This window comes from Malurus melanocephalus, unplaced genomic scaffold, assembly GCF_030028575.1.
Source record: "Malurus melanocephalus ecotype Western Australia unplaced genomic scaffold, MMel_1.1 scaffold_398, whole genome shotgun sequence".
Taxonomy (NCBI): Eukaryota; Metazoa; Chordata; class Aves; order Passeriformes; family Maluridae; genus Malurus; species Malurus melanocephalus.
In genome coordinates, this window is record NW_026623630.1 from 433828 (window position 1) to 447699 (window position 13872).

The window sequence follows — 13872 nt, forward strand, 5'->3', positions numbered from 1 at the left end:
AAAACAAAACAAAACCCCAAAAAACTAAAACAAAAACAAAAAACAAAACAAAACCCAAAATATCACCTGCCTAGATGTGCTGAAGATTGATGTGCAAAATGCAAAGTCTTAATCTGACAGAAGCTTTTTATTTTGAATAAAGCTGAAGTCAGAAGCAGGTGTTTTTCTAGTCTTTGAGACCACTGGGACCCCAGCAAAAAAAATGTGCTTGTCAGAATGTTTGCCTCAGGAATTTATCAGGAGTTTTCATCWCTTGCAAAGCTTCAAGGATTAAACCACTCAAATTTATCCATTGCGAGGAGGAAAATCAAAGTTTTTTAGTGTTTTTCGTAGTGAACTAAGCAAAAAAATCATCATGGAAGGACACAAAAGCAAAACAAATCCTCATGGAAGGACACAAAAGCCTTGATCACCTGTGGTGCAAGTACTTGTTGGAGGTGGAGGACATTTGGGGTCAAATTGCTGCTTCCCCCAGCGAAGTCCAGCTGCCAACATCTGGGCCCCAGGCTGGAGATGAATGTCTGTGCTGCCAGCTGATGACACCRAGAGCGTGACTTGTCACTGTCCCCTGGTGGGAATCGCTAAATTCCTGGATAATTCTGTAATTACTGGCTACAGAAATTCACCAGTGGTTATGGCACCCAGCTGGGGTATCGGAAACGCAGATTTCGTTGTGCTAAATGAGGTGAAAAATGGGTTTGAACAAGGGGTTRCAATGTCCTGAGTAAGTGATCCCGTGTTAATCCATTTGCTGCTCTCTTTGCTTTRGGCAGAAATCCCTTATCCTTCACCTGATCCAGTTTACTCAAACTTTTSTGTTTTGGGGAATAAATAAGCTTTAGATGAGAAGAAATTGGCTTTTTCCTACTGGAAAATATTTCACCTCTGCAAGCAGCAGCTGCATTTTGCAGGCCTTGAAGGCTGCAGGTTACTGAGAGTGCTGGATGTGAACATGCAGCTCTTTTTTTTTTTTTTTTTTTTTTTAACCTGAAATTTCACCTGCGGGGCGGGCGATGCTCATTAGCTGCGTTTTGCCTCTCCTAAGAATTCTCAACCCTATTAATAACCCTCCTGGAGATAAAATCTCTGCACAGTCTGCATCCAGGCAATCAGCAGCTCAGTGATTGCTTCTTTTCATGTTTGCTAATCCTGAGAATTGTGAAGTGTCCTCAGATTGCTGTCCCTGCCTTTCTCCCGCTCTCTTTCCCTTTCCCTCCTGCCCTGAAATGCTCACATTCCCTGCTGGAGCGCTGATGTCTCACTTGGTGCCATCTCTCAGAGCCTCCTGCCGTCACTTGGGCACCAGGTGGGTGATGTTTGCCCTGCCAGGACCTTCTCCATCCTTTGCTGTGTAATTGCTGCTCATTTTGCTGCTGAATTCAGCCACCCAAAGTGAAACTCTGGCTGGTTGGAGCTTGCCTGAAATGAGAGCAGGAGGTGACATCAGCCCYGGACCTGCCCGAGATCAGATCCTTTGAGGAGTGGCTCCATTTTCAGGCTGCTTTCCCTTTCTGCTCWGAGTGTCCCAGAATGCAGGGATTTCCTCCTCTGAGTAAAACACATCTTCACTCTGTGCCACTTCGTAAATTAAAATAGGTCTTAAAGGCAGAGAATGCAAAGGAAAGTTAAATATTTTATTAAAACGGCATCAAGGGGGCATCAAAAGGCAGAATTTCAAAAGGTACCAGTAAAAGAGGAACCTCTTTGCTTTTTTGTGCAGGTGTGCCAAAATTCCCCAAAGAAAAAATYGAGCCCCTGGATGTGGAGCACGGGGATTCGGTGATCCTGCACTGCAACCCCCCTAAAGGCATCCCCCCTCTGCATATCTACTGGATGAACATCGGTAAGGGAATGTTTTTTGCACAGTTCAGACAAGGGGGCTCAAACAATTTCTCTTCCAGAGATGTTTCAAAGCAGATTTGTCATGGATGGGGGTGGTGTTTGTGTGGGTGCTTGGGAGAAATGTCGGGATATTGAAGAATAAAATTGAAAAATGGAGAMTGGAGATCTGGTTTTGGAGTGCATTGACACAACATCTCACTGAATATGAGAGATCAAAAAATTCCTGTATTGGTAAAGGAGTCTGCCAGTGATGAGGAGCYCTGCATTTACAGGATAAAGGATATCATGAGTCAATATGTTATTTCTGTCATTATTATTTTCTTCTTTCCATAAATTAATGCTTGATTTATGATGCTAAGGGAAAAATAATCCACGAGGGACATCTGATGAGTTCCTTTTGGGTTTCTGTCCCATTTTTCTGCCTTAATTGTGTTCTGCAGGAATTTCAGGCTCTTGGGAGCCAAAATAACTTTTTTTTTCACATATTTTTTTCCATATCAGTTACTTCTCACCTATRTTATATAGAGGTATGTATTATTAYATAAAAATAYGTGGSTTTGGTTGTATATTGAACACTGGACTCTTTTAAATCTTTAAAATTCTTTTAAATTTTAGGCTTAATATGAGAGAGGGAAGCCCATGAAGGGATCGCTCAACTCCATGCTTTTCCCACCTCACAATCCCTTTCCTTGCCAGATTTGCAGCACATCCCCCAGGACGAGAGGGTCTCCATGAGCCTCCAGGGCGATCTGTACTTTTCCAACGTGGAGGAGAGCGACAGCAGGAGCGACTATTGCTGCTTCGCCGCCTTCCCGCGSCTCAGGACCATCGTGCAGAAGATGCCCATGACACTCAAGGTTTCCCGCTGTGAGTCAGGGTCACGATCCATTTAACTCAAGCGGGAGTTGGGAGGGTTCGTTATCGGAATCTCAGAGTTCAAAAGAAAACGAGGGGGCAAATATGTATGCTTTAAATACTCAAGAATAATTTATTTGGATATTTTGCGATAGAAGAGGGTGAGAGAGAGAGAAAGAGAGAGAAAGAGAGAGAAAGAGAAAGAGAGAGAGAGAGAGAGAGGGTGGGGTTATAGCTACCAATGGCTCCGACGAATCCTCTGAGGTTCCATGGGTTCGCCAGCATCTGTCGGGGGAATCCCGATCGGGGTCTTCTCAGAGAGACTTTTTATAGTCTTTTTGAAGGCAGGTGGCAGCAAGCCAGGGGGTTGCAAAGTATGGAAAACCGGCCAAGCAGTGGGGAAAGAATGTCTATTGTTAAGGTGTGCAGCATGGGCTGTGGGCTGTACCGTTCTCCTCAGGAATGGTGCGACAACCCGTAGCTTACATCCATTGTTGTGCAGTATGGAGATTGATGGGCTAAGGAAAACAGGGTATGAATCATTCAAAGATTTCCAATATAAGCATTATCTAAATAAATACCCTTCCCCCGCTTGCAGAGTCTCTGGCCAAGCGCTGTCCCTCTGTTCCAGCTCCTCTTTACTGCCTCTCGCTGGTTCTGGATGGGCCCTGGCCCCCAGCCCTTATCTCCTCCAGCCCCTGGGCTGTTTGCAGAGAGCAGCTATAAAGAGGCTGACAGAGCMCAGAGTGGAGGAGAAAGACAAGGTGCAGGGAAACACCGCGCTCTTTCCGTCAGAAGCAGCGCAGCCATCCATGGTTGACACGCTGGACCTTGCAGCCTAGGAGCTGGAAATCTGGCCCCACCTCGATCTGGCTTGGACTCCTTTAAGAAAAGAGTCCCCCTTTTCTTCCCCTCGGGGTTCTCCTTTTTGGTGTGTTCAGTCTCGATGATCGTGAGACAGTCAAGGATCTTTAGTACGGTCTCTTAAAGTCAATTCTCAATTTGTCGTGGGTTTCGGAGCTCCCCAAGCAGCAGAACACACAGATGGGCGCCCTGCCTCTCTGAGGAGACTCTCCCTCAAGAAAAAAACGCGTTGTTGTGTCGCTGCTGGCCAAACAGTGACAAAAAAGAATAGATATAAAACACACAAAGTGGGTGAAATAATAGATATAAAACACTAATATATAAATAATAGAGATAAAACAACGACAAAAAGGAATAGATATAAAACACACAAAAAGTGGGTGAAAAAAACAGAGAGAAAGAACAACTTTATTGTGGAATATGCCTCTTTTATCTACTTTAGTAACCAGAGTATACATTTGTGTCAAACATATATTGGTCAAAAGACAGTTGTTTAATTAGTAATCAGAGCATAATTGGTGAGTTTGCAAAAGTTATAGTATTAGTAATGTTTATAATTTCCAGCTACCTGTGTTAGCAATTCTACATTCCAATCTCCTTTTCTCAACAGTAGCTAAGAATGCTGCATTCCTCCTCCATATAAGCTGTTAACACTCCCTTTCTTTTCCCAAACCTCAATCATCCACAATAATTAGCTGAATTTCAGAATCAGGGCTTGTGGGGCCACTTTTTCCCCCACATTGTTGGGTTTATTTCTGTGTTATTCACCACGTTCTTCAGGCTGAATTTCACTTCTCGCAGCTGTCAGACCCCAAATCTGCCCTGTTCATCCTCCTGCTGTCCCCACGGGGAAAGCCAAGGGTGCTCTGGGGAAATCTGCTGCTCTGGAGTCCAGCAGGTCACCCAGGAATGGGTTTTCAGGATTTTTTTGGCTGCCTCCTCCCTGGGCAAGGCTGATTTGGTCCATTTGCAACACTGAGGTTGGGAGGACGAAGCTTTTCCAGTTTTTTCCAGCTTGGAGCATCAATTGTGACACGAGAGATGTTTCCCAGTTCCTTTACAAGATAATGTGGAGAGAATGAAAGATTCCAGCTGTTCATTAAACCTTCTGATCTTTCTGTGCAGCCCAGAAAGCCACGAAGAATTTTTTTTTCTTCATGAGTGAAACCCTCGTATTTAATATGTGATTTTGAGAGTTTTCTCGTTGGGATAAAAAGATAAAGGATTAATGTGGCTTTGTGTGTCTTAGTGCTTGCTGAGACCGTCTCTTGGGATAATAATTGTGAGAAATAATCCAAATTAAATGTTGCTCTCCGTGGCTTTTCTAATGGGTTCAGTGCCCCACACATGCACACAGAGATTAGAGAAAATGAGATGGGCTTTGGCTGCTGGTAGCCCTGGAARTGGCCCAAAAACCCACTTCAGTGTGTCCACCTTGTCATCACAGCCACAGGATTGGGTCCAGGGAAAAATGAGAGGCATGAGATGAAAATGAGAGAGTTCTGCAAACTCAGCTTGACACTGCCCACTCWGTGCTGAGTCCCTGGTGAGGGCCTGCATCAAAAATAAATAGATAGAAAAGAAATGAAGCAATGAGAAATGAGAGAATGGATAAATTTTATRGCGTTTTTCTTTAGTGGATACTTTGGAGTTAGGGATTTTTATTACCGTAGATAGCAGGGATGAATTGCTGATTGTATCACCCATGAAGCATTTTGCAGAATAACACAAACCTTTAAAGCATTTTCATTGTATTTTCAATGCCCATCTGTTGCTTTCCTTTATATTTTTCATTCTTTCTTTCTTTTGGGGYGGAAATTGAGGGGGGTGGGGAGGGGCATGGTTTTATTTTGATTTATGGTTTCTTTTGATTCTGTCTCAACGCTGCATGTTTGTTTGGTTGTCATTTTTATTTATTTCAGTAAAGCATGCTAATGACTCAGGCTCACCTAACGCTGCTGTTTCTAAGGGTGAGTTGAATGCATCTGTTTTTAGTTTTTAAACTAAGAACCCACCAGCTCAGATGAAACGGGAGCTGGTGAAAAACACATCACAAAAGCCTCTTGATTGCAATGGGATGGATCGGAGTGGTCCAGGGAGAACAATTTTGTAGGTTTTTTGAGAGAAATCTGCAGGGTTTAGTAAAGAAAGGAGTTTTTTCCTTGAGAAAGGAGAATTCTTGCTTTGTTAAGAGGTTGATGTGGGGTTTTGGTGTTACCAGCTCAGAGCAGCAGCCAGGGCTGGATGCTCCAGATCTTTTTTTCTGGTGGTTAAGAGGACTCTGGGATGAGGCAGCTGGGATTTGTCACCATGAATTCCTGTCCCAAGGGTCCCCCTGGGGCTGCACTGCTCCAGGATGAGCAAATTGAAATGAAATTTAGACTCTGTAGCTCTTGACTCTTGTAATTGAAATTAAAATTGAAATTAAAATGAAAATTAAAATTAAAAATGAGACAATATTTCAGGGATATCTGTCTGGTCTTTTACCAAATCATCCATAAGTTTTTGAAGAACCAACACCATTTGAGGACTGATTAATTACTGTGCTAATTGTTACGACAGCAATAACTGAGCAGCCACTGAACTCTGTATTTTTCATCCCAAAACCCTCGTCTGGCAGGCTGGAGCAATTGGGCTGGTGGAATCAAGCTCAGATCAATCTTGGTTTATTATTTGAACAGTCTTCCTCACAAATTGTGTCTCCATTATTAAATGGGAGCAAGAAGAACAATTCTGTGGGATTCTTACAGGAAAGATGGGGGTTATCTGAGGTGTAAAAAATGATGAATTCAGTGCAGAGGAAAGGTGGTGTGGACCTGAAAATCAGGAATTGATAGGACCAGACTGCCTGAGGGGTGATGGAAGAGCCAGTGCTTGGAAAACAGGACAAAAAAACGTAAGAAAAGGGGTTTCAGCAGCACTGCTGCCTGTTGATATCACTGCATCTCCCTTCTGACTGTTATCAGGAGAAATATGAGTTCCTGGATTGGTCTCCAACTATATCAATAAAAACAAAAACACACAAATCCCATGTCAGAAACCTTCTGGCAGCAGTGATGTTTGTGACATTCTGGAAGGATAAGCAAAGGCTTTGAGATTTCACGTCTGACTGTGAAATTTTGTTTTATCTTTCAGCAAATTTTATCAAGGAGAGGAAACCCAAACTGCTGATCCCCCCTGAATCTGCTGGCAGTAGCTCATCAGTCACTGTCATCAAGGGAGGTGTCCTGCTCCTCGAGTGTATTGCTGAAGGGCTGTGAGTAATGAAAATGCTGCACAAACTTAATCACCTTTGGAGGGAGGGATGAGCAAAGAAAAAGGGATATTAGAAATTATGCAAGTTTTAAAGTGAACTCCTGTGCAGAGCTTTTTGTAGCTGTAAAGCAGCACAGAGTACATGCAAAATTGCTGTGCTGGTTATTGCACTGTAAACAACTAATTAAAACCAAAGCAGGGTAAGTATGGGTTTGTTTTTTTTTTTTTTACTGTCATATGAAAAAAACTGAATTTTTTTTCAGTAGTTTTCCTTTCGAGGTGTTAAGGAGCTAAATAACATCAGCATCAKCTCCTGTGCTTTGGTTCACAAACTGTGAAGATTTTTATTCTGGTTTTGCCAATTCAGTGTTGGTTCAATGCTCAAAATTATTTTGAGATTTTCCAGGTGTAAGATCTCAGGTTTTTAGAAGCAAAGTTCTCGAGTGGTGTGATACCAGACATCCTTTAGGAAATGATTGAGCCATTGAGGGAGAAATCATCAATCTCAGTCACAGCAGGAGGGGCTGGCTCAGGAGAGGATTTGGACCTGGCTGCTGTCTGTGTCCATTCCCCAGCATCCCAAATTTCCAAAAAAATTGGAAATTCATTCCATGGTGTCTTCACAAATAATGGGATATTGAAGATATGGGATATTGAGGAGCAAATCCATGGCTGTGCAGGAGCACAGTGATCCACAATCTGCTGTGTTGGTTTGATCCTGCTAAACCCAACAGCAAAGGTCAAACCTCAGCCTKGGGCACTGSCAGGGATYYAGGGRCAGCCRCAGCTTCCCTGGRCACCCTGTGCCAGGGCTYCCCWCCCTCCCAGGGGATGATGGARGAGTTTTTCCCAATATCCCATCTAAACCCACTGTCAGGCTGCAGCCATTGCCCTTGTCCTGTCACTCCAGGCTCTTTGGGATAATCTCTCTCCACCTCACTGACTCCCTTCTGGTGTAAAAGGTGACTTAGGGAAGGGTTAAATTGGATGGTTTGTGATGGGAGATCAGGATTATTTTGTTCCTTGTTGTAAATAGCACAAAAAGGACAAAAGAAGGGTAAAGTGAGGCAAAGGGCTGGTCAGTAAACACTGAGTGCACCCTTCCCAGGAGCTGGGATTCCCTTCCCAGCCATTCCTGCTGCTCTGGCTCGCTCACACACCAGCCCTGCTTGGTTTTCCCCTCTCCCAGTTTTTCCCATGTCCCTGTCAGTGCAGAGATCGAGCTGCCACCAGARAAACAGAAAAGCTGTGCCCCCACTGACCCCCCAGAGCAAGCAGGGTCCCTTCTGGRGTGGCTGTGACAGAGTTTGGTGCAGAGCAGAGGCTCAGATCACCATCCCCTGGTGCTGCTGTGGAGCTGCAGACACTGAGATCATTCCTGTGAAAGGCTCTGCAGTCGAATTCCTCCCAATTCCTCCCAGTTCCCAAGTCAGGAGATGCACCTGCCTGCACACGCTCAGGGTTTTTATTTTTCCATTTGGGTTTGGAAGGGCGCTGCTGGTGGAGCTGCCATTCCCCAAGGGAGGTGAGTTATTCCTCTCTGTTGGATCCTCTCCAGGTATCTGCAGGTTTTGCTTCCCTGTTATTACAAAACTTTCTTGTCCAATTCCCTCCCCKCTGAGTGAACCTGCCAGCCCAAAAACCACCCAAACCCACAGCTCTGATTTTAGAGGGTTTTCAAGGGATTTAAGAGGCAAATCACCTTGGAAATACTCAAATATGAATTGATAACACATCCAAGAAGAGACAACCAGAAAAGTCTTTCTGTTCCCTTGGAAAAAAGGAAAAAAGAAAGAAATATTTCTTGTTTCACTCTAATTTTTTTCCAGAAAACTCTTTTAAAAATTCATTTTTTGACAAAAAGGGTTTTTTAAAGTAGTCACTTTTGAAAGAACACAAAGTACTTCTTTGTCTCATCACCAAGCCCGTAGTTCCATCGAAATCCTTCAAAAATGCAWCCTGTAGAACAAAATGCAATTTTTATTCGCTAAAATTCCCCTTTTCAGCAGAAAAAYGATCAGCTTTGCCTCGTGCCTGCCAATCCATCCTGCCAAATGTCCRCAGACCGTGGAAGAGGATTTCGAGRAACTCAGATCAGGGGCAGCCAGCTGCAAAACAGGGAATTAAGCAGTTGCCAATCTGTCCTTTTTTAAGATTTGTACCGTGAGCAGCGGCGGTGTCAGAGGACATCACCCCGGAGCTGGGTTTGGGTTTGGGAGCAGGATGAGCTCTCTCAGAGGGAATAACGGGATATTTCTGTGCTCAGAGCTGGTGGAACAACACACTGTGGGTACCTGGGGCTTTGTGCCTCATGCCCAGGCATTGAGCCATGGTGGCAGATGGGCACACGAGGAGAGGAGGCGGCCCCGGCGTGTCCGGTGTGGGGTTGGGGTCACCGCGCCCGGCTGGGGACACACAGACAGCGTCTGTCCCCAATCCTGTGTCACTGCCGGGGCTTTTCGAGGATGGGAACAGCATTTTGGCACCTCCAGGGAGCAGACACTGCGGTGGGGCTGTCCCTCCTCCGCTGTCCTCGGGTGCCGTTGGGGAGAGCGTGGAAGGAGCTCCGGTCCCTGTCCCGCTGTCCGTGCCAAAGCACATCCAAGGAACACGGCCTTGTGTGAAAATCCCTCTCACAGGGAGGAGCAGAAAATAGCTGGGTTTAGWGTATTAACCCTCAGATAACCCCAGAGTTTCAAAAAAGCTCCAAATCCTCGAAAAACTTGCCCAGGCAAACCTCAGGTGCGCGCTCCAGCAGGGGAGCGTCACAGCTTTACAGCAGCGTGTCACTCAACTCAAAATCTTCTTTTTTTCCCTTTGTTGGCAGCCCAACCCCTCACCTCAGCTGGGTGAAGGTCACGGGAAACATGCCCAAGGAGGAGCCAGAGACGGAGAATTTYGGGAAGGTGCTGAAGATYGASCAAGTGACGGCGGCGGACGAGGGGACGTACCAGTGCATGGCCAGCAACCCCATGGGCAGGGCCAGGCACGAGTTCCACGTGCACGTGGAAGGTGCTCAGCTCTCTTCAATAAATTATTGATTTGGGACAAAATGATGGGGAAAGGGAAGTGAAGGAGGCCTTTTGTTGATAGGACTCAGGCAACTCTACCCCTCTTAAGTTTTGGGAAGGAAAACTCTACCCCAGGAAGGAAAACTTCCTGGCAAATTATTCTTCTTCAAGTGCTTAGGAAAAAAAAAAAACACAAGGAAAGAAGGAAATAATCCCGTTTCAGCCTTTGCAATGTAAAAAAATGCTTTTATTGGTATTAAATTGATTTTCCATGGTTGTAACTAATGGAGGCTGCTGTCACCAGCAGGAGTTCTTCCTGTTAGGAGTCACCTCACATCCGAGGTACCAAGGTAAAACCCAGCCCAAACACTGTTGTCTCCTCCAATTTCTGAGCAGGAGATGTGGCTGTCATTAATCAGAGATGGACACGTTTGTCATCCTTCAAGGGCAGATCCTGAGCTCTCCACCAGCCCCAATTCCAGGAGGCTTCAGGGAGTGACTTCACACSTGACAGGTTCCTCTCACAGGACGTGTGCAGGGAGAAGAGAATTAAATATGGGAGAAAAATTATCTGTTATTAACCTCCAGCCAGCCTTAGTGGAGGGATGGGGTGTAAATCAAGATTTTGCTGTCGCCAGGCCACTTTTTCTGTTCTTCTTTTTGGTGTTTGAGGGTCTCAAACCAACACCCCGCCCTTCCCAATACCAGTTTTAATGATATTTGCATGCAGCCTGCTTCCTAATCCTGCTGAGTCTGAGGGCAAAGATTCAGGCAGTTATTACCAAGCCTATGAAAATATTCAGCAAGCAAATTGCTTGAGTGTTTGAGCATTTTAATCTCTCTTTGCAAGGGAAGGTGTAGCCCGGAATACCTGAGCAGACACAAACCTTCCCTGTTGGTATTAAAATGAGAATTGTTAAAAAAATAGCAAAGCAAGGCCCACAAATTGTTTTGACTTCAAATATTTATTTGGTTATTGTTTGTAACTCACCAAACCCAGCAGAAAATGTACATAAAACCTCAAAATCCTGCAGGATCCTMATGATCTAAAGTTATTCTGATCTTGATTGAGGCTCCTGGATGGGGTTTAATAGAAATAATTGTTCCAATATAATCATTAATTATAGKAAGGGTGTAATAGCTAAAGGCCTTTGCAGTTATGTCTTGTAATATTTTCATTACTCAGCCAGAGAAAAAGAAAAGAGACAAAATTAATGTGAGGCAGAGGCAGAACTGAGTGTTTTAATCAGGCTCAAACTTTCTGTTTCACTGGAAAATTCCTCCAACGGGGATGCAGAGCCCAAGGTGGCACCAGCAGCTGGAGTGGGATGGATTCCCAGCCTTTGGGAAGGTGGGAGGAGGATTTGAAAGGAACTTGACAAATTGGGGAAGTGGTGTGGGATAAAAGGATGGGCTTCAGTGAGCACCAGAGCAGAGCAATTCTCACCAGGCAGCGCTAATTGGCTCCATCAGCACTGACTGGAAATGCCTGGGTGGGTTTGTGGGGAGAGGAGCATGGCTGGGAAATGTTAGTCTGGCTGAAAAGGCAAAAAAAAATCACCCTGGAAAAGATTAAAAAAGTGCTGTTGTGAGAGACTGCTGAGAGCTGAGGAGGCCTCACCGTTGTCAGCAGATTTACAGCACACACTTCTTCAAGAAAGGTCAGGAGAAGGCAGCAAAGGGTGGTCACAGAGCCCAAAATTGTGGCATTTCAGGAAAAAAAAATATATAGATATGTTTAATTGAGGAGAAATTACGTCTTGGGAATGCACAACAGCCTTCAGAGAAATGGAAGTTTCGTCACCAAGTCCCCTGGGTGAGTTAAACTGGCCAGGCAGAGCTGGTTGGGTGTCCCAAATTTGTTCTGCTCATGGAGAAAACACATTGGGAGAGGCTGAGGGGGAAGGTTTGGATCTTTGGTGCAGATTTTAGGTTTTTAGAAGGTTTTAGGTGCAGATGATCCTGCTCTGCTGCAGAAGGATGCAGGAGATGCCTAATTTAGATCCCTTTCATTTCTGGATCTGTCAGTATTTCCCACAAAGTCATAAATCTMCCAATCAGGAGGAGCAAATTAATAATTCTTCCCAGGAAGAATAAACAATTCTGTGAAATATTTGTCATTTCAGATTACCTATTTGATTATCCAAATTTGATTATCCAACTGCAGTATCCTGGATACTGTAGTTGCTAAAAAAGATGTATATTTTGTTATAGTTTGTATTCTTACAGTGGTAAAGCACAGCTGCCATGTGGAAAAAAGGTTCTTGAGCCATTCTGTGAAATTGCATTTCACACCTGGCAAAATCTCATTTCTTCCATCTTCACAGCCTCATCATTTCCTTGGAGCACCYACAGCAATTCCAGGGTTGAGAAGGGAGAGCAGTGACATCAAATATCTGCTCAGGCTCCAGAGGGGAGATAGAAAAGGACCTTTCAGGGGGTTTTTGCTCAGGCTGTGGCTGGGGTCTCCAAAACAAGGAAATATCCTCTCTCAAGCACCAATTTATGGCAGATTCAGAGGAAAAATTCCAACCCAAAACTTCAATCAGTTCTGCTCTAAACCTCTTCATGCCTTTGACTCATCTTTTCTTGATGAAACCATACGAGAGGGAAGGAGAAAGATCTGCAAAACCAAAATGTTCTGGTTCTTGCAGCATTTTTCCCTGGAGCCAAATGCCAGGAAGCTGAGCAGACGTGGTTGTGTCACTGTGGGGTGGGAAGCAGCACTGGGTGAGGAAGGTGRTGGAAGAATCAGTGCTGTGTGAAGGAAATGGGGATGATCTTATCAATTTAGATAAGGTTTGGTGGCTCCAATCTTACCTCCAGTCTTTCTGTGTTGATAAAACACTCCTGGGTGCTCTCCTGGGGTGGTGCTGCTCTGGGTGTGGAGGTGCAATTTAGTTATTTTTAATTTTTTTAATCACAATTTAATCACAATTTTAATCACAATCACAATTTAATTCTTTTTAATTTTTTTTTATAATTGAATGTCTGTGTGTATCTGAGCAGTGATGGTTTGGTTTTGCACATCACACCGATAACATCTGCTGATGTCTTACCAGGCTCTGTTCTTCTTCAAAGCATTTTATGGGCATTAAGTGATGAATCCTCACATTTTCCCTGCATTAGTTCATCTTTTCTGATAGGGAAAGAGGCCCTGTGATATCCCAGCACTTGCAAAAGAGGCAGTGGCAGATCTGGTGTTAAAATCTCTAAGTTTGGTGCATTTCAGGGAGATAATGATGAATTCAAGGCTGTGTTTTGAGGTGTTAAAATCTCTGAGTTTGGTGCATTTTGAGGGGAAATGATTAATTCAAGGCTGTGTTTCGGGGTGTTAAAATCTCTAAGTTTGGTGCATTTGAAGGGGAAATTATGAATTCAAGGCTGTGTTTTGAAGTGTTAAAATCTCCAAATTTGGTGCAGTTCAGGAGGATAATGATGAATTCAAGGCTGTATTTCTGGGTGTTAAAATCTCTAAGTTTGGTGCCTTTCAGGGGGATAATGATGAATTCAAGGCTGTGTTTTGAGGTGTTAAAATCTGAGTTTAGATATTGTAGTTGCTAAAAAAAAGATGTATATTTTGCTATATTTTGTATTCTTTAAGTGGTAAAGCCACGTGGAAAAGAGGTTCTTGAGCCATTCTGAAATTGCATTTCACACCTGGCAGGATCACAGCAGCGCATGGCTGCTCCTCTACCACCCCCGTGTGGCACCCAAAGCTCTCATCCCCAGCTATGGGAGAATGTTTTACCGATTTTAAATGTGCTGTGGATGTACCTCTGCTCTGAACACACCATGGGATCCCAGGATATGGGATGCTGCTCCAGGGAGAGGGGCAGGGGATGATCCTGCCAACCCCAGGAAAGGCGGTGGGAGCCCCGAGKAGGGGATTTGAGCAGGATGGGTGTTCACACCGTGTCTGTGCTGCTGAAATAGCTTCGTTTCACTAACCCCGCTCATATCCGAGGGTCCCTGTGGAAATGGGGACCGTTCCCTCCTTCCCAAAGCTCCCGAGCGCATTCCTGTTCCACTCGGATCAACCCTG

At 44.5% G+C, this 13872-nt stretch overlaps 1 protein-coding gene across 1 annotated transcript in view; it reads left to right on the forward strand.

Annotated features, from left to right (window-relative positions):
* CHL1 (cell adhesion molecule L1 like) overlaps window positions 1-13872 on the forward strand; it is a 76365-nt gene that overhangs the window by 32038 nt on the left and 30455 nt on the right. Inside the window, exons 5-9 of the mRNA XM_057379265.1 lie at window positions 1721-1843; window positions 2539-2709; window positions 5484-5531; window positions 6697-6817; window positions 9644-9840. Of these exons, the coding sequence (XP_057235248.1) occupies window positions 1721-1843; window positions 2539-2709; window positions 5484-5531; window positions 6697-6817; window positions 9644-9840 (660 nt within the window). The remainder of the gene's footprint in view (window positions 1-1720; window positions 1844-2538; window positions 2710-5483; window positions 5532-6696; window positions 6818-9643; window positions 9841-13872) is intronic.